The sequence below is a fragment of the Rissa tridactyla genome, chromosome 3 (assembly GCF_028500815.1).
Source record: "Rissa tridactyla isolate bRisTri1 chromosome 3, bRisTri1.patW.cur.20221130, whole genome shotgun sequence".
NCBI classification, from domain to species: Eukaryota; Metazoa; Chordata; class Aves; order Charadriiformes; family Laridae; genus Rissa; species Rissa tridactyla.
The window spans coordinates 36,855,155-36,880,757 of NC_071468.1; the positions used below are offsets into that span (position 1 = coordinate 36,855,155).

The 25,603-nt window shown below is 37.9% G+C and overlaps 1 protein-coding gene across 4 annotated transcripts in view; it reads left to right on the top strand.

The window, feature by feature from the left end:
• Positions 1-25,204, top strand: part of STRN (striatin) — a 72,896-nt gene extending 47,692 nt beyond the window's left edge. For 3 of the 4 annotated variants that reach the window (XM_054194765.1, XM_054194767.1, XM_054194768.1), the window contains 9 exons: positions 2,167-2,303; positions 7,693-7,868; positions 8,901-8,948; positions 9,615-9,736; positions 10,603-10,770; positions 11,850-11,990; positions 14,287-14,394; positions 15,980-16,066; positions 16,153-25,204. In XM_054194765.1, the coding sequence (XP_054050740.1) occupies positions 2,167-2,303; positions 7,693-7,868; positions 8,901-8,948; positions 9,615-9,736; positions 10,603-10,770; positions 11,850-11,990; positions 14,287-14,394; positions 15,980-16,066; positions 16,153-16,322 (1,157 nt within the window). In that variant the 3' untranslated portion in view covers positions 16,323-25,204. The remainder of the gene's footprint in view (positions 1-2,166; positions 2,304-7,692; positions 7,869-8,900; positions 8,949-9,614; positions 9,737-10,602; positions 10,771-11,849; positions 11,991-14,286; positions 14,395-15,979; positions 16,067-16,152) is intronic. The other variant, XM_054194766.1, reaches the window with a different exon arrangement.
• The last annotated feature ends 399 nt before the right edge of the window (positions 25,205-25,603 follow it).

Here is a 25,603-nt window from a genome sequence, read left to right on the forward strand (position 1 = left end):
ATGCTAAATCATGTATTTGATTCAACATTTGAATTGCTGTAATATGCAGCATAATAAATAAATATATGAGCCTATATTAATTTGTAAGAGATAATATCATGTGCTCTTTATTTAAATGGTAAATATGTCTTTGGAAAAATGAGCAAAACACGGGTCGCACTTAGCAGTTTTTCAGTAAGTGTGAAAAAGTAGGTCGGCCAAGTTATAATTAAGATGCATAAAAAGCCCCGGCATGTGGCATAGTTACCAAAGAACTCAGTAGTTCTATTTCCTACATGCTTGGTGATTTTCTTTATGAAAGAAGGGGGTAACTTAGCAACACTTTGAGAAGTGGAGGAATTTTTCGTTGAATGTTTCCTTTACAACTTTTCTCACATGTACTGAGAGCCATATTAGCAGAGCTCTATTTTCATGTCCTTTCAAGAATGTGTTTTTTAATTCAGAGGCTCAGATGGACCTTCACAAAAACAAAAAAAGGCAGCTGATTGTCATCACTCTGAGTTCAGTATTAAAAAACTATCAGCTGTGTAGTCATTTTTTTTATAAATCTGAGACTCTTTGATGGTTTTGGCATGCAATTTCTTAATTCTAGTTATTTTTTCAAATTTGGTGTCCTCTATGTATTGGGTGTTGAGTAGAATATTACATCATAAGTTCAAAAGAGAGAAAAAGAATGGTAGTTCAGACTTCAGGGTGAAGGAGGTAAGAGATGTTTGTGATTCAAAGGTAATAACTAAGAGACCTAACCAAAGGGCAGAGCTTGAAGGGCTTTTACTTGATTGTAAAAAGTCATAGGAAGCAAGCAGGACACTCTAGAGGTACGAATATGGAATGGATAGACCGTAGAAAGATTAGCTTACTTTATGCTGGGTGGACTGTAGAGGAATCAAATAGCGTCTGCACCTGATGCATTCGGAAAAGGGGGAAGCAGCCTGAACAGATCAGGGTGTTTTAACTTAGTGCTGTTAAACTAAATAAGACACTGAGAATGCGATGGTGTTTGCTTTTCTCTCTCCCTGGTAGCAACAGTATTTGCCAAGGTTTGTATTTACAATGGAGCTAAAAGGGGAAAAAAATGTAATTTACTGAAAAACCTTTGTAATTTGGGATAAAAGGTATATAAAATTGAGTGAAGTCTCTTATGTCCAGAAGACAACACATTGTCATCTCTTCTGTCCACCTTTTGTGAGGTAGAGACTTGGAGAGCTATTGTACAGGGAAGCTGGTAAAGGCAGAGCTTCTTTCGAATTGTACCAATTGATGCAGAGCCTTATGTGACCTAAGTGTGTGAACTGCACTCCTCTTAGCCTTTGATCCCCCCGTTCCTAGTGAATCTGCCTATGGATGTGTTTGTTACAGTGACTGGAGCTCCTGTAGGCATGCTACAGTAGCTGTAAACTAGTGAGTTTGGATGCTGCCAGTAAAGACCTGGAATTCAGTGCTGACTCACCTGTTTGGTAGTTAAACTGTCTTTTTGGAACAGGCTGCCCAGTGAAGTAGTGGAATTGCCATCCCTGGAGGTATTTAAAAGACGGTAGACGTGGTGCTTAGGTACATGGTTTAGTGGTGGGTTTTGGCAGCGGTTAGGTTGATGGTTGGACTTGATGGTCTTAAAGGTCCCTTCCAACCTAGATGATTCTGTGATTCTATGTTGAATACTCAGCTTCCAGTTGTATTGCTAGATTGGAGTGCATGTAAACAGATCATTGTAGAGGTGCTTTTGGATGTGTGTGGATGCAGTGTTAGGAAGGAAGAGTCCAGCTGCTCCCACCAGCTCTTCTTGTCTACATTTTTGCTACTTCTCCAGAGCCTATTTGCATATTTTATAGCAGAGTTGGGGAAGGGTCTGAGCTTTTTCTGTGTTACTTTTGCGTTATATATGGGTGAATGGTAGTACACTCTTCCCACCTGTGGCTCTTTGAACTTACTGTCTGACAGTGAGTCATACGCACCCCAAGTGTAAGTATTATGTTCAGGGGATACTCTTTATTGGTAAGTCCAGTGATTATCTTTAGAATGGCTATTTTTTTTATGCAACCTTTCATATCTTTTTGTCTGCAGCTACTTGAGAGATGTTTGGTATTTTGTAAGTGGAGAATATGCTTTCATTAGTCAATGTTGTATAAACCCATGTTTCAGGATTTTTTTTGTTTTGTTTTCTTGCAGTGGAAGCTTTAACATTCCCTCCTTCTTCAGGGAAATCTTTTATTATGGGAACAGATGAAGCCCTTGAAAATGAGCTGGGTCTTGGAGAGCTGGCAGGCCTTACAGTAGCCAATGAGGCGGATTCACTGACTTACGATGTAAGTGGTTATTAATGGTACCTCAAGGTCCTACTGTCTGCTTGCTGAAGGCAGGTACAAGTTATGTGTGACTCAGCAGAAGGCATTTTCCTGTTAAAATTATGTTGCCAGAGGATGTCACAAGAGGATGTTTTACCTGACAGATCGGTTCTTTCCATACACAGCAGCCTTCAAGTTCTCTGCAACCCCCTCTCCTTCTCTCATTTGCCTGACATGTCATTCAAATATTTGAAAGTAAATGTAATTAGTGATAGTGATACAGCTGGATAATTGTAACTCTAGTGATGCTGTGCAAAATTAGGAGTAGCGTGGCCAGCAGATTGAGGGAAGTTGATGTCCTCTCTACATGGGTCTGGTGAGGGCATATATCTGTGTGCCGTTTTGGGCTCCTCCACTTCAAGAGGGTTGTGGAGAAACTGGAGAAAGACCAGTAGCATGTGGCTGATAAGGAGATGTTGAGGGAACTAGTCTTGTTCAGTTGTTAGGAGGCTGAGGGGTGCTCGAATAGCAGCCTACAGGTGTTGGAAGGATGCTTACAAAGATGACAGAGCCAAACTTCTCCATAGTGCCAGGTGTTAACACAAGAGGAAATGGTAGCAAATTATGGCTTGAGAGATTCAGGTTGGACGTTAGGAGAAGTTGTTACGTAGGAGGTGGTACTGAAGCAAGTTACTCAGAGAAACTGGGGAATCCCTGCCCTGGGAAATGTTCAAGACTTGACTGGGGGAGAGCTGTGGCTTACTTTACCTGGTATGGGCAATGGTCTCATTTCAAATGGGAAGCTGGACCAGAGACTTCTTAGGAGGCTCTTGTGGCCAGCACTTCCATGGCTCTATGTGTAGCCTATGGCTTCTTTTTCTTTCACTTTTTGTGAAAAATCTTTCTTAAAATTGCTTCTTTGCAGTCATACACAATTTTTTTGTCGATATTTCTGATTTCTTGCAAAAAGATACTTCAGGTATGACTTTAATCATCTGCTTCTTTGTGATCTATCAACTTCAGATTAATCTTGCTATTGCATTGTCCAGCTCTGTCAAGGTTGAGATGATTGTCATTACAGAGGTGATTTTTTTAGTATTGCATGTTGGGGAGGAATCATACCCTTTAGTAAATCTGACTCTTAAGTAATCACCATTTGGGATTTTACTATCACAAATCAAATCTGAGACTTCAGAAATAACCTGCAGGTCCTTATTTTGAAGTTCTACCCTTGTATGTACTTGTAAAACAATAAGTTACATAGTTAATAAAAGTTTACATGCATTTTGGGAGTGACACTGCAGAGATGTGCTCTTCTACTATAGCAAGTTTCTGAGCATGTGATATGTTGTGAATCATCAGGGTTGCAATGATACACAACTCTCTGCTAAAATTCAGTGTTTTGGCATTATCTCCTAATTTGGGCTCAGATCTTAATTTTTTTGCTAATCTTCCCTGACTTTGTCTCCAGAAAAGGATAAGATGGCATACAAATTTCATTTCTTTTACAGTTACACCTAAAACTTTGATGCTGAATTTTTAAATTCAGAGTACATAACAAACGTAAACCATCTGTACAAGAGCTCAATACTTTCACTGCTTGACTTCATTGTTCCAAGTGTCTGTATAAACTATAGTGTTTGTCCATGTCTCCATATCCTGAACTAACAGCTTTCATTTATAGAGTCAAGCATTTCTTTATCCACCTCTATCCTTTTTTGCATGGTTGAGAATATTAACTTCTGTTTATTAACCTGTTAAATGCCTTTATGAAGTCCTGTGATCAGGAATTCATAGTCATGCTTACCTCACCTCTTATCTTTTCTAGTGCTGTCGATTTTAAAAAAAAATAAATTGTTTACAGGGCTTTTTGCTCCTGTCACTGTGCTCTTTATTGAAGCAAAATGAAAGGCTAGTTTTTTCCATTTCAAATTTCACTGGAAGTTTAACTTATGAATAATACAATTTGTTTTTATTTTGGACTACTTAATGCCGCCTTCCACCTGCCAAATGTTAATCAGGTAGTGTTAGTGGAAACTTAGTATGCTTTTTTAAGTGTCAATTTTGAATCATATGGAAAATGAAGTTGAAAGATTTCATGTGAATCGGTTATTACATGTATTTGCTCTCAAGAGCTTCAGACATTTCCTATTTTCAGTCCCTTTCTTCCCACTGACACTTTTGCTGGATTCTTTTCTTCTAAAACACATCAGCAGTAGCCTACCTCGCTTCACGGTTTAAGCTTTTTACATGTTGCTTTGGCTGTCTGTAACAATTAAAGAATGGTTTTCACTTGGTAATTGAGATTATTAATTTAGTACTTAAAAAAGAAAATTTTCCTTTTGTGGGTAAGTTTCTAGAATATCTAACAAGATGAAATTTCCCAGATTGCTAGCCAGTGCTCTCTAAATGTTATCTTTTCATTTTATTTCCTTTACACATCGCTGTCTTAACAAATGTTCACTAATAACAAATGTTCACCCAATCCTTTGATCATCTTGGTGGCCCTCCTCTGGACCTTCTCCTTTTTTGTATAGCAGGGACCAAAACTGAACACGTTATTCCAGGTGTGGCCTGACAAGTGCTGAGTGGAGTGGGATAATGACTCCTTTCTCTCTGCTGGTGATGTCCTTGTTGATGCAACCCGGCATCCTGTTGGCTTGCTTTGTTGCAGCAGCACACTGTTCACTTACATTGAGCTTGTTGTCCACCAGGACCCCCAGGTTCCTTTCCACGGAGCTGCTCCCCAGCCAGTGCTGTGCTCCTAGATTATATTTTCCCAGGTGCAAGACCTTACACTTGTTCGTAAGGTTCTTGTTAACCCACTCTTCCAACCTATCCAGGCTTTCCTGCAGGGTGGCGCTCCCTTCTGAAGTGTCCATTTCTCCAGTCAGTTTGATATCATCATCAAACTTCATCAGGGTATACTTGATCCCATCATCCAGATCACATATGAAGATATTAAACAGCATTGGGCCCAATATCGATCCCTGGGGAACCCCACTTGTGACAGGTTGCCGGTTGGAAAAGGAGCCGCTTACCACCACCCTCTGGGTGTAGCCTGTCGACCAGTTCCCCACTCACTGCGCAGACCACTTGTCTAATCATCTTAGACTCCTTTGGAAGGACATGTTTGAATGAATGAGGAGCATTGTGTCACAACAACCCCATGCAACACTAAAGGATTGGGAAAGGGTGGCTGGAGAGCTGCCTGGCAGAGAATGACTTGGGGATGTTTGACCTCAGGCTGAATATGAGGCAGCAGTGTGCCCAGGTGGCCAAGAATGCCAATGGCATCCTGGCTTGTATCAGAAATAGTGTGGCCAGCAGGACTAGGGAAGTGATCCTCCCCCTGTACTTGGCACTGGTGAGGCTGCACCTCAAAGACTATGTCCAGTTTTGAGCCCCTCACTACAAGACAGACATTGAGGTGTTGGAGCGTGTCCAGAGAAGGGCAGTGAAGCTGGTGAGGGGTCTGGAGCACAAGTCTACAAGGAGTGTCTGAGGGAGCTGGGGTTGTTTAGCCTGGAGAAAAGGAGGCTGAGGGGAGACCTTATCGCTCTCTACAACTACCTGAAAGGAGGTTGTAGTGAGGTGGGGGTCAGTCTCTTCTCCAAGGTAGCAGGTGATAGGACAAGAGGAAATGGCCTCAAGTTGTGCCAGGGGAGGTTTAGACTGGATATTAAGAAAAAGTTTTTCATAGGAAGGGTTGTCCTGCATTGTAACAGGCTGCCCAGGGAAGCTGTTGAGTCACCATCCCTGGAGGTATTTAAAAGACATGTAGCTGTGGTGCTGAGGGATGTGGTTTAGTAGTGGACTTGGCAGTGCTACATTAATGGATGGACTCGATCTTAAGGTCTTTTCCAGCCTAAACGATTCTATAATTCTGTGAGAACATTATCCTGCCAGAACTGGCGTGCACCGTTAGGCCATCTGAGGTGTCTGTGTGGCTTTTGCAGATGTGACACAGGGCCTGTGCTGCGGGTCTGGCAGCTGGAGGGCAGGCAGGGTTCCCTCCGTCACCTAATCAGCATTAGATGCCTGTGTTGAGGCAACCAAATTCCTCTCCAGATGTCTGTGAATACTCTGTATGTCTTGTACCCGTTTTGCTGAGACGTTCTTGGCCAATCTCCAGAAAATCTGCCAGAGCTGCTAACTTTGCAGTCCTGCCCCATCCTTGCACCGGCTCCAGCGTTTGTCTGTTCCCTCATTGAGCCAACTCATCTCAGTAAACTGGCAAAGAAACTGAGCTGTCTCTCTGAGCAGACAGTACATAATTACTAAGAAATACGATGAAGCTAATGCTGCTGTTTTACAGCTCCTTTCTCATCGTTTAAAATCTATAGAACCTCTTAATTGAAGCATATTTTTTATTACTAAACCCAGAAGTAACAAAACTTAAGAAAAAACACTTTTGTTTTTATACCTTTTCCCCCTACACACACATTCCAGAATAAATTATAGATTCTTGAAGTGGCTCAAAATCATTGTCTTTTCTTTGCAGTTAATGAGACTAAAATATTTGTGATTATCTGTAGCTTTCGACATAATGAAATGATCAGTATTTGAGTTACAATTGTTTGTTTTCCTGGTTTTCCATAACCATCAACAGCAGTGGTTTCGGGAAGGTGAATTTAACTATGACAGCGATAAAAGTCTGTTCAGCATTTTATGTCAACATTTGTTCAGAGGAGCAATATTGAATAACTGTTGTTTTTTAAGGGCTTTCTTTTTGGATCTGCTAAAAATGCATTTATTGCCAAATACTTGTGTCTGTATATACGATAGCTTATTGCTTGCCAGTTATATTCTTAGTGTATAGCCAAGTCCTTTTTTTGACTTTTTTTTTTTTTCTGGCAAGCTTTACTTGTCTTGCATTATTACAGAACTTGTGTTGCCTTAGGTGAGTAAGTTAGTGCTCCTTTCTGTGCTGCTAGACACTTCTCTGTTTCTTTTATGTCTTGACTTCAGAGATGCCATGTCAGTGGTCCTTCAGATATTCAGGGACTACAGCTTGGCTGAGTCAGGCCCAGTGTTAATGAATGAGCCAGTAGGTATGGATCAACTCTCAAATACCAAACTGAGTTCACAGCAATATCAGTTAGAAAGGTACTTTTTAGCTTTTGAATTGTGTAACTTAATAGATGTGTAGTATTTCAGATTTGCACAAAGTATATTAGTGTGGATGCGACATTACTTGTTGCCTTTGTGGAATACATCTACCTTTGTTCTCACTTTGAATTGTCTGATCAGTGTTAAATGGACCGTTGCTCAAGAGCAGGTTGTTACGAAAAGTGGGCGAGGTGATTTGACATCTTCTGAAAATGCTAAACTAAATTTCTTCCTTTCCTTGTGCCCCTGGTACTTTCCAGATTAATTACAAGTTTGGCTTTTTTTTTTTTTTTATTAGATAGCAAACAATAAGGATGCATTGAGAAAGACTTGGAACCCCAAATTCACGTTAAGAAGTCACTTTGATGGAATAAGAGGTCTTGCTTTTCATCCGGTTGAACCAGTCTTAATAACAGCTTCAGAGGACCATACGTTAAAAATGTGGAATTTACAAAAAACAGCCCCAGCAAAAAAGTAAGATTTTTTTTTTTTGTTTCAAAAAACATTTTCATGCATAAAGAAAAAAAAAAATATTGTAGATGCCACTTCACTGGATGGCCCTTGGAGTTCATGGAAATTGTTCATTGAATTTAAAAGCAGGAAAACAAGGTCTTAGAGAAGGATGGAGACTTTTAAAGAGTGCCAGAAGAAATCCATGCGTGTTTGTGAATGTGTTTTGTTTGTGAAAATGAAAACCGTTCACTTTTTTATATTTTCCTTTTAGATAACACAGTAAATTAATTTACTAGTTAAAATATTTGGATGTGGCCTGTTAGTGTGCTTGCATGTGTATATAAATGTATAAAAATGCATTTTTATATATGCATATGTATGTATACACGTATATGCATATACATGTGTACAGCCTTAAAATTTGACAGAGATGTTGCTAGGTTCCTTTGTACGTTATCTCATGTGTGTTGCTGGGGATTTGCAGAAATAAGAGCAAATTCTTAGCGGGGCTAATATTCTAAGGGAGTACATCATACCCTTTAGGAGGACTGGGCAAAGCATGCGGTCTTCCTTCAGTCTGTGACCAGCACCTGATTGGTAAAGTCCAGAGCAGCAATTTTTTAAGTCGTTTGTAACTGTGTTACGGCATTGGTATAAAAACAAGGTGTCATAAGCTCCTTTCCTCTGGTAGGGATTGGGAACACTTAATGATATATTCCATGTGATACTGATGGCCCTCCACTCTTTCCCCGCCATTGGTGTACCTCCCTACTGGTTTGATTGGTGTGTGAGAGTTGATGGGCTCTCTACCCTGAAGGTCTTTAAAAAAAAAAAAAAAAACCAAAACCAAACCAACCAAACAAATCTTACCATATTTTGAAAGAATGTAAAGAATTTCTAGACATATGAAAAATCATGTTGGGAGAGGAAGTGGTGGGAGAAACAATTCAAAAGATGTAGCAGTGTTTTTAAGAATTTAGCAAGTCTGGCACAGTTTTGTGAAGCAGTGTGTAAGATCATATACACATTAACATTTTCTTGTACTTCGTTTAGGAGCGCTTCTCTTGATGTAGAGCCAATATATACGTTCAGAGCACATAAGTGAGTATTTCCCAAGAAACATTGTCATATTTTGAGAAACACGTGATTTTTAAGAAGACACAGAATTTCTTTAAAAAGTAATTTCCACCTTGTCAGCTAGTGATTTCATGTGATGTTTTTAGTTCCCATGTTATTTAAAATATCTGCATGTGTTTATCTCCTTTCTGAATAATTATATATGTCTGGAGCTAGGTACCCCACAGTTTTAAAAAGAAAAAAATCTACAAATTATACAGTTCAAATTTGATTAGGTGTTCTGTTCATCATTGCAGCTCTTGCCTTTTTGTCAGATGTGTGCATCTGTAGAATGAAGCTGTTTGCAGTGAATTAAAATCTGCTGAATCAGTTTCATGAAAGAGCCTTAGATCTTTAAAAAAGGGAAAAAAGCTGTTTATGCAAAATAACAAAGCCTATAGTTTAAAAATGTGACACTTCTCATATATCCTGTCTATAATGATTAAATTGTTCTGATTGTAGTACCAAATACCGTGGAGGTGTTTTTGTGGGAAGCGTTGTAGCATATGATCTGACTACGCAGAGGTTTGGTTGCAGTCTGTGCAGCCAGTGAATGGTATCTAACAGGGAAATTTTGAAGATTCCGTTGACACTGTTTTTCCCGTAATGGAAATGTTAATAGTCAACGTTTCTTGGGGGGGGTTCTTCCAGTGGACCAGTGCTCTGTGTGGTGATGAGCAGTAACGGTGAACAGTGTTACAGTGGGGGAACGGATGGCCTCATCCATGGCTGGAGTACAACCAATCCCAACATCGACCCCTATGACTCTTACGGTACGTTGCTGTCACACATACCAGTGAACTCACGCGTTTCGTGACATTAGCGTTATGTGGCTACAGTGGTACAATTTGTGGGTAATGCTTCTCTGAAAATTTAAAAGAGAAAATTGAATGTTGGGTTCAATTATTGCAAGTAAATTTTTGTTTTAATACTGATGCTGGTTGATGAGGAGATAAGATTTGTCCTTTTCTTAAAAAAGGCCTTGATCTCATCACAGTTTTGAGAAACAGCTAGGCTGAAAAAGTACAGGACTAAACCTGATACTTGGCAAGTACAGAAAATGTGTATTTTAATGTTATCTTTTCCATAAATGTCTGTGCGCTTGAGAGGAAAAAGAGGTTGTATAGTCTGAGACCAAAGCTGTTAATGTTGTCTGCAAACAGTTTAAAAGGCCCAGTTCAGTAAGATTTACCAGATGTGAATGGATGACAGCCTTGTGTCTGTGTTTTTTGAAACATTTTTCATTTCTTGTAGCTTCAGATGCAGTTTGCCAAAAAGCTGGCTTTTGGAAAAAAGGGACTGATGTGCCATTAATTAATGGTTGTTTGAGGGTGAATTTTAATACCAAAGTGTGTTTTGCCAACTTTGATGCCGTCCCTTCTGCTGAAACATTGCTTTGTTCCATTAGTTGTAAACTGGATGACTGAATGCCGCATATGCTGATTAAATTCAAGCATCTTCGTACGAGAATAATTGAGACTTCTGTATTGATGTGACGTGATTAGTCTTGGGTTGTTTTTTTTTTTTTTTATGGATTACTATCTTATTAAGGTTGGTCCATAAACACAGACCAAGATACAACTGTTGAACTTAATTCAAATTTTGTTTTGAAATATGGTTTGTTCTGTTTTGTTCACAGATCCTTCTGTTCTAAGAGGTGCTTTTGTAGGCCATACAGATGCAGTGTGGGGTCTGGTTTACAGTGGAGCACACCAGCGTTTGCTGTCCTGTTCAGCAGACGGTACTATACGTCTATGGAAAGCTACAGAAATTGCTCCAGCTCTCAATATATTTAATGATAATCAAGGTATAGAAAATTGCCCTACCCTAAAGTTCACAAGCATCACTGTTCAGACTACCATGGTTTTGGCTACCAAACAGAAATCTTTCTCATTTGCTTTGCTGTATTTTATATCTTTATGAATGTTTTTGGGAAGAGTAAATTTTGGGTCCTTTCTGCTTTGACACCAGCTGAATTAGATACCTACACGCAGGGGGACAGTCACATACATCTAAAAGCCAACTGCTGCAGATGAATCTTAGGTTTAGAGAGAGGTAATGGTATTCCTGCATATCTAGATCCATGAACATTAGCTTGCTTAACATTTGGTGTCTCCCTCTCTACCTCTTCCTCCTCCTCCTCCTGGCATCTGTTGCAACCGGTGGTGTTCTTTCACATAGCAGGTGATGAGCAGGACATTTGAGGAGAAAAATTCTACAGGATATTTCCTATACCCAAGCTCTGCTGATTTGGCCTTCTGTCCTGTAGTGTTCAGATAGCTACGCTGTAAGGAGATCAGATGTATACCATAGTAGGCAGGCTGGACGAAGTTTTAGAATATGAGTTTATAATGCATTTATGTAACTTTCCACACTGCACCTGGTGAGTTGCCGGGTTTTTTTAAGGTCTGAATTTGCCCAGGTTAATGATAATGGTTAATCATCTGTCATGTAAGTGGTTTTACGACTTCAGTTTCATGTCCTTTTACTTGATGCAATGGAGGTTTATTTGAGGTTTGCTCTTACAGTTAATAGGAAGGAAAAGGGGACAGGGAATTCCTACTTTCTTAATTTCAAAGTAGATTTCTGTCCAGCCTCTGTTCCAGATTCATCATCGTAGTAAAGAATGTTGATAAGCATATCAGAAAAATAGGATTAAAGTAGTTAATACTAGTTAATAGTGAATATTAGTAATAATTAATATTAAAATACAGGCCAATGTATTTAGATTGGCATAATGTAGATTTAAAAAATGTAACTAATTTCCTTTCATAATCATGGCCCTTTTGATATTAAAGTGCCTACTGGTTGCGGTTTTTTCTTTGTTTTTTTGTTTTCTTTACACCAACTAAATCTTCTGAAAATGTACTCTACATTGTTTTCTAGAAATGGGAATTCCTTCGTCAGTAGATCTTGTAAGCAGTGATCCAAGCCTCATGGTAGCATCATTTAACAGTGGACACACTAGCATTTTTAACATGGAGACACGGCAACGAATTCTTACCCTGGAGTCCAGTGTGGATACTAGTATGTATCAAAAAACCAACCAAACAAAAAACGGTTGTTTAAAATCATACTGTTGATAACCTTTTTGGTGTTTCCAACAATTAGACAGTGTCATAATAAATTATAGCATGAATTATGTTACAAGCTGTGTTTTGAGACGTAGTAGTGATTACTACTACAATGGACCTTGTGGGTATTTCAGTAGCAGAGAGTGCACATACTTTTCAAAGAAGGTAGAAGAAATAAGCCCACACTATCTGGATTACTCTTCAAGGAACAGTAACACAAGGAAAAGCATAGATTTCTTTAATACAGTCCAGTGATCTTTGCGGCTTCAAGATTTCCATTCTCTTGTCCGTCCAAAATTGCAAGATAGAGGTAATATCAGGAAAATCTGAAGTTGAATTTATTAAAAATTTGGGAGAGTGCGTGTGGATTCTTTTTTTTTATTTTTTCACAGCGGTATCCCTTTTCTAAATTTTATATACACTCTTGGCTCACTTCACTTGGGCTTGAGTTGAAGTTTTCACTGTAGAAGAAAAGCAAAGTTCCAGTGGAATAGTATTCACAAGGTCTCATACAATGCCATGGATCGTGGTAGTGGCCAATATCAGAAGTTTTGGAGGAAACTGCAAGGACCCTACTATCAGCAAATGATTTTGCCCTGGCGTTAGGAAAGAGACCAGAATGACCTGAAGCATAAGGTTTCATATTCAGGCCAAAATGGTAAACTGATAACAATATAAATATTCAGTCTTTTTTAAAATTCTGATAATTTTTTCCCTAAAAGCTTTATGTCACCAAATTCTACCATTTAATTATATTTTTTTAAAGGGAGTAAGCCCTTCTTGTTGGCTTTGCTTGTCTGTTTTAAAATAGTTAAATGACTGACATTTTGTAAGAGGGAATGGAAAGTGCAATCTCCCTTCTTTATATTGTTCCTTACTGTGCAGGATTTCTTTTTTTTAACTGACATCTTTGTTCCTTTCTGAAAAAACTGTCCGAAATCAGTTATCTCTGTTCAGTGGAAGTTGCCTTTATTCTTTTTTTTTTTTTTCTTTATTTTCTGTTTTTTCACCACCTCCTCCTTGCTGTAGTTCAGCAATATTCCTTTAAGAAAACGAGACTGCGGTATGACAACCAGCGGTCCCTGTTTAGTATCTCGAGTTATATAACAGTACTACAAAGCCTACGTGTATTAAACAAATAAATAAATTATTTCTACAAGAACTAAGCAAGAGTAAAAGGAATCACCTGAAATGCCCTGCCACCACCACTCTACTTGGCATTTTAAAACTGTGAAGATAGCTGACTGTGATGCAGTCTCATGTGCTTTTAGTAGTTTTAGGGGGGAGTATTAACATGAATGCATTTGTGGTTTTTTCCTTAATTTACACTTACATAATTTTTAAGTGTCCTGTGGATGGTGACACTACTTGAAGGTTCAGATTTTTATAGGAGTCTTTACCACCTTAGTAGCAAATGGTCCTATGGTAGTATTCCATTTTGTTTATTTCAGTAAGAATTTTGATTAGATGATGTGAGTGTTATTTGGCAGCAGTTTAACTACATACAGTCAGCCCCCACATGAAAGAAGATAACTGTATTTTGATGTTCTGTGGAGGTTTTGTGGTAATCTATGTCTCTTAAGACCACTGTTGCACTAGTCTGTGCATCACAGCAATGACTGGATTCCTAATCAGAAAAACTCCTATGCTATTTGTGTGTTTGTGTATATATATATATATATATATACACACACACACACACATATATATGATATTTCAAGATTCTTGAAGGCTAGGAAAATGGCTCTCCTATGAATAGTTTAGCATGATTTCCTTCAATAAGAATTTTATCAAATAATAGGTGGGTTTTGCTCTGTGAGGGTATGGGATCTTGTTTGTTTGGAAACGTACTGCCCCGCAGTGTTAGTTTTCCTGTACTGTCTGTATGTTATGAAGAAAGTTTGGCTTGACAAGAGGAGGAATGTGGAGGTGGGGGAGTACAAAAAAGGTATTTTAACTCCGTTTTTGGCTTCACATTCTTGCATCATGCGCCCATCTAAAACCGTGGCCGAAAGTTGGACCTTATTTGTTTGTATTTGCACCCATACATGTGGTATATGCATGCCTCTGTGTGTGTGTAATTTGGAAAGTATTTTAGAGTAAACCACATTACATAAGGTACTAGCTGAGAGTTTCGTTATATAAGGATTATCTTGCAAATAAGATTGATTACATATTTATTTCTTACTAGCAATCTTTCAAAGAACTTAGCGATTTATATGTATTCATACGTGTGGGTTTTTCCTTAGCAGTCAGTTCCTCCTGTCAGATAAACAGAGTCATCAGCCATCCAACTCTTCCAATTAGTATCACTGCTCATGAAGACAGACACATCAAGTTTTACGACAACAATACAGGTACGTATCTTTTCAGCAGGTCCTAGTCATAGCAGCTGCATAACGTATAAATAGAATGTCATTATGTTTAATATGATTCACTGAAGTGCTGAGAGATGTCAAGAATTGGATATTGTCTGAAACAGAAATCGCTCATCACCAGTAGAGCCCAAAGATTGACAGGCCACTTAAAACTTTATTGGCACAGCGATAAGGAGCCTGCATCATTCTCTGTCCGTTCTTTTAAAATGCCTTATGTATGGGGGTTATCAATATTTAACATAAAAGGAAGCTTTTTCAAAATCCTTATGTGCTTATGTTCATGTTTCTTCTGTTGTATTGTCTGTCTTATTTTGATCTGAGGACAGGAAGCTCTGGCCATCCTTTAGTGCTTCCAAGACCTCTGCCTGATGGCTTGGAGGTGGAAGTTTCCTTGTAGGCATCGTTCTAAATTTGCTCCACTGTATTTCTCCAAATCTCTCACTTGTGCAGAAACAGCTGGACAGCTTAGAATACCTTTTCTAATTTGTAGTGAGAGTTGCACTGAGATGTGCAATTTTCAAGTCTCTTTGGTTCTAAAGGACTTTTTGATAGAAATGATGGTATTAATCTGGTATTCTGACTGTGAATCTTGATAATCTTCAGTTTGTAACTTTTCTGCTTCCAGGTCACACTGTCTTAAAAGTTAAATTGAGATCTTTCAATATTCTTGTTGATTGTAAGTTTACTACTCCCCAGATGTATGTTAAATAAGAAGAGGTGAAAGCTCAATGGAAGCTGAGGAAAAAGCTGAAAATAGCTGATTTGTTTGGTGATGTCGTTCTGTAATAAATAGTAGAGGAAACTGCTGCTCATTTTTTTCTGTTTTATTATCTTCTGCAACAAAACCCCACACATTTGACCCATGATCTTATTTTTAACGTTATTACTGTAATTGTAATAAGCTGTAGTAGAACATAATGGCCTTAAGTTGTGCCAGGGGAGATTTAGATTAGATATTAAGAAAAATTTTTACACTGAAGGGGCTATCAAGCATTGGAACAGGCTGCTCAGGGAAGTGGTGGTATCGTCATCCCTGGAGGTATTTAAAAGATGGGTAGACTTAGTGCGTAGCGATATGGTGTAGTGATGGCTTTTGTCAGAGTTAGGTTGATGGTTGGACTCGATGATCTGAAAGGTCCCTTCCAACCTAGGCAATTCTATGATTAATTCTCTCTGAGTTGACTAAAATTATCCCATATTCTTATGTAGTTTGTATTCATTACTTATTAGTATACTCGGCCCCTGTCCTCATTCTCAGTCAAGATCTTATTCCTGAACTCGCTTAATTCAATTAAAGGGCAGATATTTAAAATGCACAGTGATTGCAGCTTCATGGTGGTTTTGCAGACATAAAACAAAGGTCTAACAAAGTTGGTGATATTGATACTGTGGCTCTGCTGAGGTTGTAAACATTAAAAGAATGACTTTTTTCATAATTTTAATGATTCAATCATGGGACAAGATCTTGTATTTATAATATGAGCTGTGGTAGAGTTTAAGCGGTGAATACAGATAACAAAGTGAATTGCGGAAAATAACCTAAGTAAATTTTTTTCTTTCAAAGGAAAACTGATCCACTCCATGGTAGCTCACTTAGATGCAGTTACAAGTTTAGCTGTTGATCCTAATGGATTGTATTTGATGTCTGGCAGTAAGTACATTCAGATTTCATTTTCTTTTTCTCATAATGGTGGCAGACATGAGAATTATAAAGAAAATTGTTTCCCCTTTCTTTAGGTCATGACTGTTCGATTCGCTTGTGGAATCTTGAAAGCAAGACCTGTATCCAAGAGTTTACTGCTCATCGCAAAAAATTTGATGAGTCCATTCATGATGTGGCATTCCACCCCTCCAAATGTTATATTGCCAGTGCAGGAGCAGATGCCCTGGCTAAAGTGTTTGTATGACAGAGTGCTTCCCTTTCAACTCTAGCTTTGTATATATTTAACCAGCTGCACAAAAGAGAAGAGGAGGGCATGAGTCTTCTTATCCTGCCCTGTAATTCAGAGAATGTTTGTAAGTGTTTAGTTTTGCAGGGTGCTGTTTTCTAAATTGACATTTGTTCTGGTTTTTGTGAGCTCAGCTGGTGCTGAGAGCTTGGAAACTCTCAGTTTCAAATAGTTAAAAAACAAAAGAAGTGCTTTTATTTCAGAGGGTATGAATTTTCGTCCAGGCAGGCCTTGGGTGAAACTAGGTCTATGTATTCTCTATTAATAAAATGGAGTACTGGAAAGAAGGGGTCTAATTGCATCAGGGAGTAGGAAAAGAGGGAAACTTCCTAGGATGCTTCTCATTGAGGAATCTTAATGTACTTAAAATTAAATCACCTGGAAAAAGTGTCAGTTCACATGCTCATTACTGTGTCATGTGAGAGGCACTTTGTCATCCCTTTGGTATTAATAAAGTAGATCTTATTCAGAGAGCAGTAGCAGATAGTTAATCTCAGCCACCTGGCTGCTAGCCTAAGAGAAATGCAATTAAAGGAAAGCAAATTACTAACATAAATTAAAATGCAGTAAAGTTTTTGTTACATCTTCTGTGTTATACAGTAAATATTTAGTTTGCAAAAAAATTTATATCATTTTTTTTAAAGACTGTATTAGCGTGTGGCTAGAAGCTGAGCCTTTAGTCTAGTCCCAATTAACAACAGACTGAAGCAGTCTGTATATACTGTAGTAGCAGATTTAACTTATTCAGATTTATAATGCTGTTTATTCTTGGAGATCTGGCACAAGAAATTATCACAAAGCTTTCCAAAGAAGCTGTCCTACAATTTAACTATCAAACATTCATCTCTGTTTTCTGCCTGCTAAAAAGGGTATCATTCTGGGCATTAAGGATAACAGCGAAATATTTCTTTTGAAGATTAAATCTATACCTGATGCTTTGTATGAGCCCTACTACTGCAATAGGTGGGAACTGTACAAAGTTCCATCAACTTGAGAGATTCTGCTACTTCTAGAGGTATTTCCCAGCTTCATCATTTGTGGAACTTTTTAACTTGTCCACTTCACTGGGCGTATCATGCCACTGATTAGGTTATCTGAAGAATGAGGACTTGTAATTACTCAACAGATGTGCTTTGTTTATATATTCAAAGTTTCTCTGAATGACAAATAACTTTTAATCCCATCTTTTAGTCTTCGTATTCCTTCTTAAAGGAAGGTGGGTGGATTCTTTTCTATTATGTGTCATCATCAGAGGTATTACTGCTCATAAGCCTGAAGCTGGTGTTTTCCTCTAATGGGAACAGAAGGCAGAATTTCTGCTGGAGATGATTTCTGGTGCTGATGTGAGTAGGAAAGAACCCAATGCAACTCTCCACATACCAGCCTGAGGTTAAGACTGGAAACTGATAAATAAATCTTTACCTTTAAACTGACACTTCTTAAAAAGGAATCTTTGAAAGATACCAACATAGGATTTGACTGTGTTGTTTTTAGAGTGGCATTTGGGGATGGGACCACATTTAAAGCTGATCTCACAGTTGAAATCGACTATATTATTTAGAATGAAAGGTTGACCTGTGCTGTTTGAGCCTGTGACACATTGTATTTACTGCTAAAATATCCTGGAATACCTTTTATTGCTCAGAATATTCAGATATGTCACTTCATGATATTGATATGCAATATATTTCCATAGATAAGATTAGAACATTTACCATGAAACAGATGACTACAATAGTAATTCAGATTATTTAGTTTTTATAAAGTGTTTTGGTTATGATGGAAAGGGGGAAACTTGGCTGCAAAACTGAGCATTCAACTTTGTGAGAGTTCTGTGTATTTGACTCATTCTTTCAGTGTCGTTATTTTATTTCTTTTTGAAGAGGAAATTACAAAGATTTATTTGAAAAATTCTAAAAGTTATGTATATTATATATGTGTATATATATTGTAAACATGTATTAAATGTCTCTAGTAAGGGAAGACTCCATGGGTGCATTTTAATGTTTTAGTATTAAGAGTTCTCTTGAGTTTGTGTATACAAAGGATAATGGTGTGAGTATGAAATGAATGTTGTGCTTTTGCTTACACAATACAATATGTAGTTACAGTTGTTTAAATTGCTGTACATAAAACTAATAGGCCGGCATGCTTGTTTTTAAAGACTGTCATTCTGATTACAATTGGAATGTAAGAAGTGGCTGTTCAAATGTGAATTGAAAGATGCTTCCTTCTCACTGTTGAGCTCTTGCTCGAATGGAAAAGTGATTTTTTTTTTTGATTTTTTTTTTTTTAAAAAGCTGGCAATAGCTAGAGGATGAGGTGCCTTTAAAAAAACAAAACAAAACAAATGTAGCCTTACAAAGAGGTTGTGGAGTATATATATTTTTGTGCTGGTCTTCATAATAGATGTCAATGTCTTTTTACTGTACTTGCTCACATACTTGTAGGACTGCAGGGTATTGTGCATGAGCCTGTCAGATCTTCTGAACATCATCGTAGGAGTTAGGGATGAAAAAATTATTTAGGTTATCTAGTCCATCTGCTTGCTAAAGCAGGGTTGTAGACTTGTGCATTTTAATATTGTCTTGGCCAGTGAGGTTTTATGTACGTTCTAAACAATTAGGATTCCATTTGAAGATTATTTCAATGATTACGTCTCACTGACAGGAGGATTTACATGATGTTTAGTAGTTCTTTTTTGTAACTTCATGCCAGTATTCTAAGCCATGTTTTGTGCCATTTTACATATACTCATTGTCTTTGTAATTTGGACCCTGCATGCGCGCACTGGTTCTAGCTGTGTATTTCCATTTCTTTCCACTTTCTTCAAGCTATTTTTTTAGTCTGCTCTTTTTACACAACTTTTTCTTGTTTTCAGCTTTTTAGCTCAGTTCTCCATATCTTGGCGCCCACAACACCATTCCACTTGCATGATTTGTCGGACTTAGTCTGAAGGTCATCTGTTAAGTGTGGGTTTTGTTTGTTTGTGTCTTTCCTCTGTAACATGATGCTTTTGTGTAGGAAGACCAAACTTTTGGTCTTCTGGCTACTATCTTACAAATCCAGATCTTATTTCGGACAACTGTTTTAAATAACTCTGAGCATTGTTGCTTCTCATGTTTCTTCTTCATGTTATATTATTATGATTCTTTGCAGCTAGATACTTAATTCCTGTTTCATGATTATCTGGGGCTCTATAAGCTTTGAACTTCTGATCTCTGAGGGCACTAACTTATTTTTATTTTTTCCCTTTTATGTACAGTTCTTCCTGGTTCAATGTTATTGGTAGCTTTCATGAATGTGATACATATAATCTATTGAAGATGTAAAAAAAACCCTGGACCTAAGTCTTATTCTTGCAAAAAAGAATTCTTGTGGCATTTTACCATTACTGTTTTTCCCATATCTAATTTACATGGTACATTTTTTAATAGTTAACTCATATAATTTTTTGTGTGTGTTAGCCTGTGCTACTGACTTTGGTTTCACTAACTAATTTCAGGGGAGAATTTTCAGTCCTGTACATTGAAAATTGGTCTGCTAGATTTAAATATTCTCATTTCTAATTTACTTCGCTGTACTGTTTGCTTTCACATATTTGATTCAGTTACCAAAATGCTTGCACAAAATTATTTGTAGCAGCCTGGAAGAAGCTCTAGATATAATTACATTGTGGAAAATATTGTCTTCACTCTTACAAAATGCTAGTGTCTGCATTTATTTTTGTGCCTCAAAGAGAAAACTTTTGACATACCATGTAAAAAATTTTATTACTTCTAAGAAAATCACCCGATGAATATTTTGGGATCTCATTCATCTTTATTTTGGTAAAATATGTTCTTTAGCAAGAAGCCTGTAGAACTATATGCCATGTACTGTAGGTTATTTTTTAGGCCATATGTTTTCAAATAACGTTCTGTTAAAGCAGTCCCATATGTAATGTGCTTGAGTAAGTGTGTGATGTTCACCGTACAGCTTTGTGATTAGGTCATACAACGCTATTTTGCAGTTGTGAATTTAAAGTAACCAGAAACTTGTCCTTTTGAATAAATGTGTAAGAGATAAAGGAGTTAATTACACCACCTTTTTCAGTACACCTGTTTGATCACGGATGTATCCCCTTTGCTCACGTTTTGCCAATGTAATTTTGGGGAGCAGCAATTCCCATAAACTGATGTGTCATTTGAGCAGTGTTTGATTGGCAGAAGTGTTAGTCCATCCCAAAGGAAACAAAACCCAAAAAGCGGATGTAATCATCAGATAAGCAAGTTTTGGGGGGTTTTTTAATGCCTTTCAAGACATGTATTTGGAAGCGTTTGCAGGCTGTGGTTTGGCATTGTCTTTGCAGACTGTCCTAGGGAGCCTACTTGACACCTGTGTTAAATATCTAGTAAAACTAGTAAAACCTAGTAATGTGGGTTGAGTTAAGGGAAAAAATGCAGCCATTGTGGTTGTCCCTGTGCCTGTACAAGAGACTGTAGCAGTGTTCTTCCTGGAGCCCTCTTTGCTGAAGCATCTAATACAAGTAACTTCTGTAGTGTTGGAGTATCTGCAGATGAGATTATTTGTATTTTTACTTTGAAGATCTGTAGGCAGCGGTCATTTGGATTGTGTGCTGAACGGCAGGAGACCATGTGCTGGACTCCATTGGGGATAGATAGTAGGTTAAATGGCCAGAACCAATGTACCCTCCATGTGACTGGTGCCATTGCAAGAGAATTTGGCTGGGAAGAAGTGTAGAGTTTAGAGTTTAGTAAAGTGTAGAGTTTATCACAAAGGAAAACATTAAAAGGTTGTATTAAAAAGTTTGGAGAGGCTCTCCCACAGTGATTCTTCAGATTTATTAATTCATCCATTGGTTGTACGTTGTATGAAAGATAAAATCTACTAAATAACCAGATTCCAAATGATGCACTCTTGTGTCAAAGCAGAAGGTGGAGATCGTTCAAATTTCAAAGTTACGTCACTTTAGATGAGGGTGATAACAAGAGATTTGTAATAGCTTATTACTTAAACTCTAAAAACAGAACTTACTCTTCTGGTAACATAGTCTTCATGTTGGGGACCCAATTATGCGAAAATAAGTTCCTCAGACACTGTAGTGGGACTACTCTTTTGCTTCTGCATAAAGATTTATTTAAAAGCAAAATTGCATAAGACTTTGTCTAATGATGTTTGTCTGTTAGTATTGAACCAAAGCCATAAGATTTGGGAAGCAGAGTAGAATTTTAGGCTTGTTTCTCGTTTTTCTTGCCTTTTTTTTTTTTTTACTTAAGTCATTATCTACATATTTAGTATCTATTACATACAGTGTCATCTGTATGACTCACTGCACATTAAATAGCCCATTCTATAGAAAGTACTCCTTCAGTACTTTCTCATACTAATGAGACGTGAATGGGACCGGTGATTCCAGGTAACTTGTGACTCAGCATGTATGTCTTTCAGTTTTCTAAGAAGTGAGCTGATAAGATTCATGAAAGTAATTGTGAAAACATGATGCTGTTTGTAATATAGCATCTAAAAGAATTCTGAAATTTGTGGCTGTTTAGTGGAAATTGTTTTGGACCACACTGTTAAGAATGAAGAAATCGGAATATGATAGTAAACCACTTTTGGTAAATTGGTTTGTATAAGATGGTATAATCTTTGACATGATAATTAGAATTTTCTTGGGCATCTGCTGGTGGTGAGCATCATAGGGGCACTAAATGGAGCCATTAGTATTGAGTGACAGAGGAAGCACAGATTTCCCTGGACAAACTACTCAAATGTTTCAGGAAGCTCTCTCTTTCCATAAAGACCTGAAGGCATTGAGAATATTTTATCTAATATTTAGTTGAAGATGGTTACAATAGGTGAACAGTCTTGACTCTTTCATCATCAGTGTCTTTAAGCTTAAAGACAAACACCATTACTGAAACAAATGGCCTGTAAACTGCTAGTCAAAATCTCCGTAATTTTTCTACTGAGCAGCAGAGAAACTGATGAAAACCACAGCGTTAATCCATCCAGTTACACAGGGGGTGTTTTACAAGAAATAACCCATATTGTAAAAGATAGTATTACATACGACAGAGCAAAGGAACAAACACCTGGGGAGTTGGGGGGTATGACTAGGATGACCTTTATGTAAATAGTCCTTGCTCAGGCAAGTGCTCTTGTTCAGCTGGTGGGACTAATCCCAGGAAGGAGGATGGTGGGAAATAAGACCTTTAAAATAATGTCTCTGCTTGTGCTAATGAACATACCTGTTGTGCAGGTTATCTATCCTTTTGATATCTGTTAATTATCTTCCCACTTAAATCCTCCTTTAGGCTGTATTTTCTGAGAATCTTAAAATCTCATCTGCAGTGGAGGTTCGTTGCAGGGTAGATTCCATAAAAGACAATTGATTTTCTCTTAGAGTGTTTTTGAAGGGTGGTGGGGTTTCATCTTCAGCCCTGCCCCGCCACCACCACCAAAAGGCTGATTTGTACCTCCTTATTGCCAATTCAGTTAATTCTACTGAATTATCTCTTACCCTGTCTGCTGACTTAATTTTGCTGCGTTGTAGCCTGTCCTGAAAACTTATGAAGTGTTGTGTTATTTAAGAGTTTTTGAGAATCTGAATTCCGCTACAGAAGATGTAAATCCAGTTGAATAGTACAATTTGTGGGTCTCAACTGGTTCATTGTCAAGAGACATCTGCTGCTAGATGCCAAAATCCGAATTATGGCTGAGCCAAAAAGGCGTTTAATAATAATATATGCTTTCTAGCCCAGCTTTCTTCCTGGTTAAGTCTGGGTTGTGGTATTGTGTGTTAAACTAGTTTTGCCCTGCTCGTGCTGCCAAGCCACGCTGTGATCCTGGGAGTTCACACCCACCTTTAAACCATGCCTGCACGTGTGGTTTTTAAGCTGCTCCAAGCCTTGTGTTGACAGGGTCCTCAAGCCCGGTCTGCTCGCATTCCCTCAGTTTGAATTGCAGGCTCCCAAAATTACTTCCTTGCTATTCCAAGAAACCCTTGGTCCTCACACCAGAGTATTAGGCTGGGACTTTGAGAAAAGATTTTATGCAGCTGGATTTGTACTATTCTGAAAGGGAAGGGATAACTTGTTGCCAAATATTTTCATTATTTTTGGATTACTTACTAAAAGCAGCCAAAAACATTGTATAAGGGATAAATGATGGACTTCAAGTTCATATTTTTCCATTAAGAATTTATTTTTTTATTCTTCCTGTCATCAAGATATAGTGCTTTTTGAATGTAGCTTGTTTTCAGATGTCCGGCTCCTAGACTTGTTTCCTTGCAGTCAAACATTTACAAACACCCATAGATTTTGAAAGCTGTCTCATATGTGTTAGCACTGTTTCTGGAAATGCAAACTGAGCATGTTAGCTAATAATTTCTTGTACCTTTATAGCCCAAGCAGACTGAAAAGCAGTCTTGTGCTACTTTTTTCCTTGAATCATGCATCTGAAAAAACTTGTAGAAGAAAATCCATGATGAGAAGGCTATTGTTGCTGTAAGATTTTCTGGTGACATTTGTCAGCGTATCAACTACCTGCATTGTATTTCATTTAAATATCTTCAAGTGGTATCTCTTAAAAGAAACTGTCAGGTTAAAAAAGACAATTTTCTTTGCCTTATGGACCGTAATTTGGATTTGTTTTCTTGTTTATTTTAATATATTTTTTCTTCTTGCTACAAGAATAACTGTTGAACTTAGAATTACCTAACAGTTCTCTTTTGGAGAAGACACCACAGGTGATAACCACTTAAATGTTAGTAATTACAGTTGCTCTTCTTCTGTTCTGGGTCACTTCCATGACAAATAGTTGATATGAAAAGGCTACTGTGACTGATACATCAACAGCTAAAGGAAATTCAGACTCCCCTTCAGAATTATGCTGAGGTTATGATTTTGCACGCCAGTTTTGAATGACTACTTCGAAACAATGTTGGGCTTCAAAAGTCTTGCGAAGTGGTGGATCCAAATGAGAAATACCTGTTGAGTTGATAGTCTGCTTGTCTGTTTGTGTATGGCTCAGTACGAGGCTGTGTCAGAATTTCAGTGCCACCAAATGACCTTGTTTAAATGCTACTGTCGTACAAAAGTGAATGTTAATTTAAGTGAGATATTCTGTTTTCTAACTTGTAGAGGAAGTAGTTTTCTTGGGAGTAAGGATCCATAAATTTCATGTATTTCATGATTTCAGAAAGGCTTCTTAATCATGGGACATGAGAACAGAGAAAAAGTGATTCATTCTCCAAAGATTTAATAAGCATTTATTATAAAAAGTATAAATTTTTGCTTTAAATGAAAGTGCTTCTTCAAACACTTAATATTAAACTTCTTAGTAAAATTCAGTATTTTAAAATCCTGGGTAAATATCTAAAATGGCAAAGACAGAAAATTCAGAGGGAGATTATTTTGAAATATGCTAGTATATTTTTGAGCTTCTCAGTTGCAGCCCTGAATTTTCTCTTTTTCACTGCAATTCATATTTTGTGAGACTTCTTGGATAGGTTATATTTAAAGCTACATTCACTTGCCTGAATAAGCCAAGTAAATATTTTGTCATTTAAAACTATATAGATCTGCTTCTGTTAGTGTGTTGTTTAAAATGAGCCCACGTGGAGGTAACCATGCAGGTATTTGTGTTGGTATGACAGTGGTGAAGTGGGGTAGCTGTATACTGTACCCGCGTTCTGTGCTGAGCAAAATCACATGGACTTCCAGAAATAAGCAATGGTTTTTAAGAGCAGCTTTATTTAATGTTACAGCAGCAAGTGTCATTTGTACCATATAATTATGTAAATTGGGTGCTAATAAATACTATTTTTCAACAATTTTGTGTTGTGTTCGTAATTCTGTGTTCATAATGGTTTTATCACAAGGTGCGTGGTCTCGGAGTGTGTACTGGGAGGGGGGAGCGCCCTCAGAGTAGGACAAGTAGGCACGCGTTTGGAGGGGCGTGAGGTGACTTCATGTGAACTTCCTCTTGAACTGTGCAACGTGTTACCATTCACAGTAGTGTCTCAGATTTTCTGTTCTCCATGTGTCTTGGTTTTGTACTGCTCTGCCGTATTGTTGGCACCCTACAGCTTTCCGTGAGCTTAGGCACGGGGTCCCCAGTATCTTCATGGGGCGTATGGACACGTGGAGCGGGGAGGGTGCCGTTGTGCAGGAGCTGGTCTGTCAGCGGTGCTTTGGTCGCAGCGAGACACGGCGCGCTTCCTGGGGAGAACA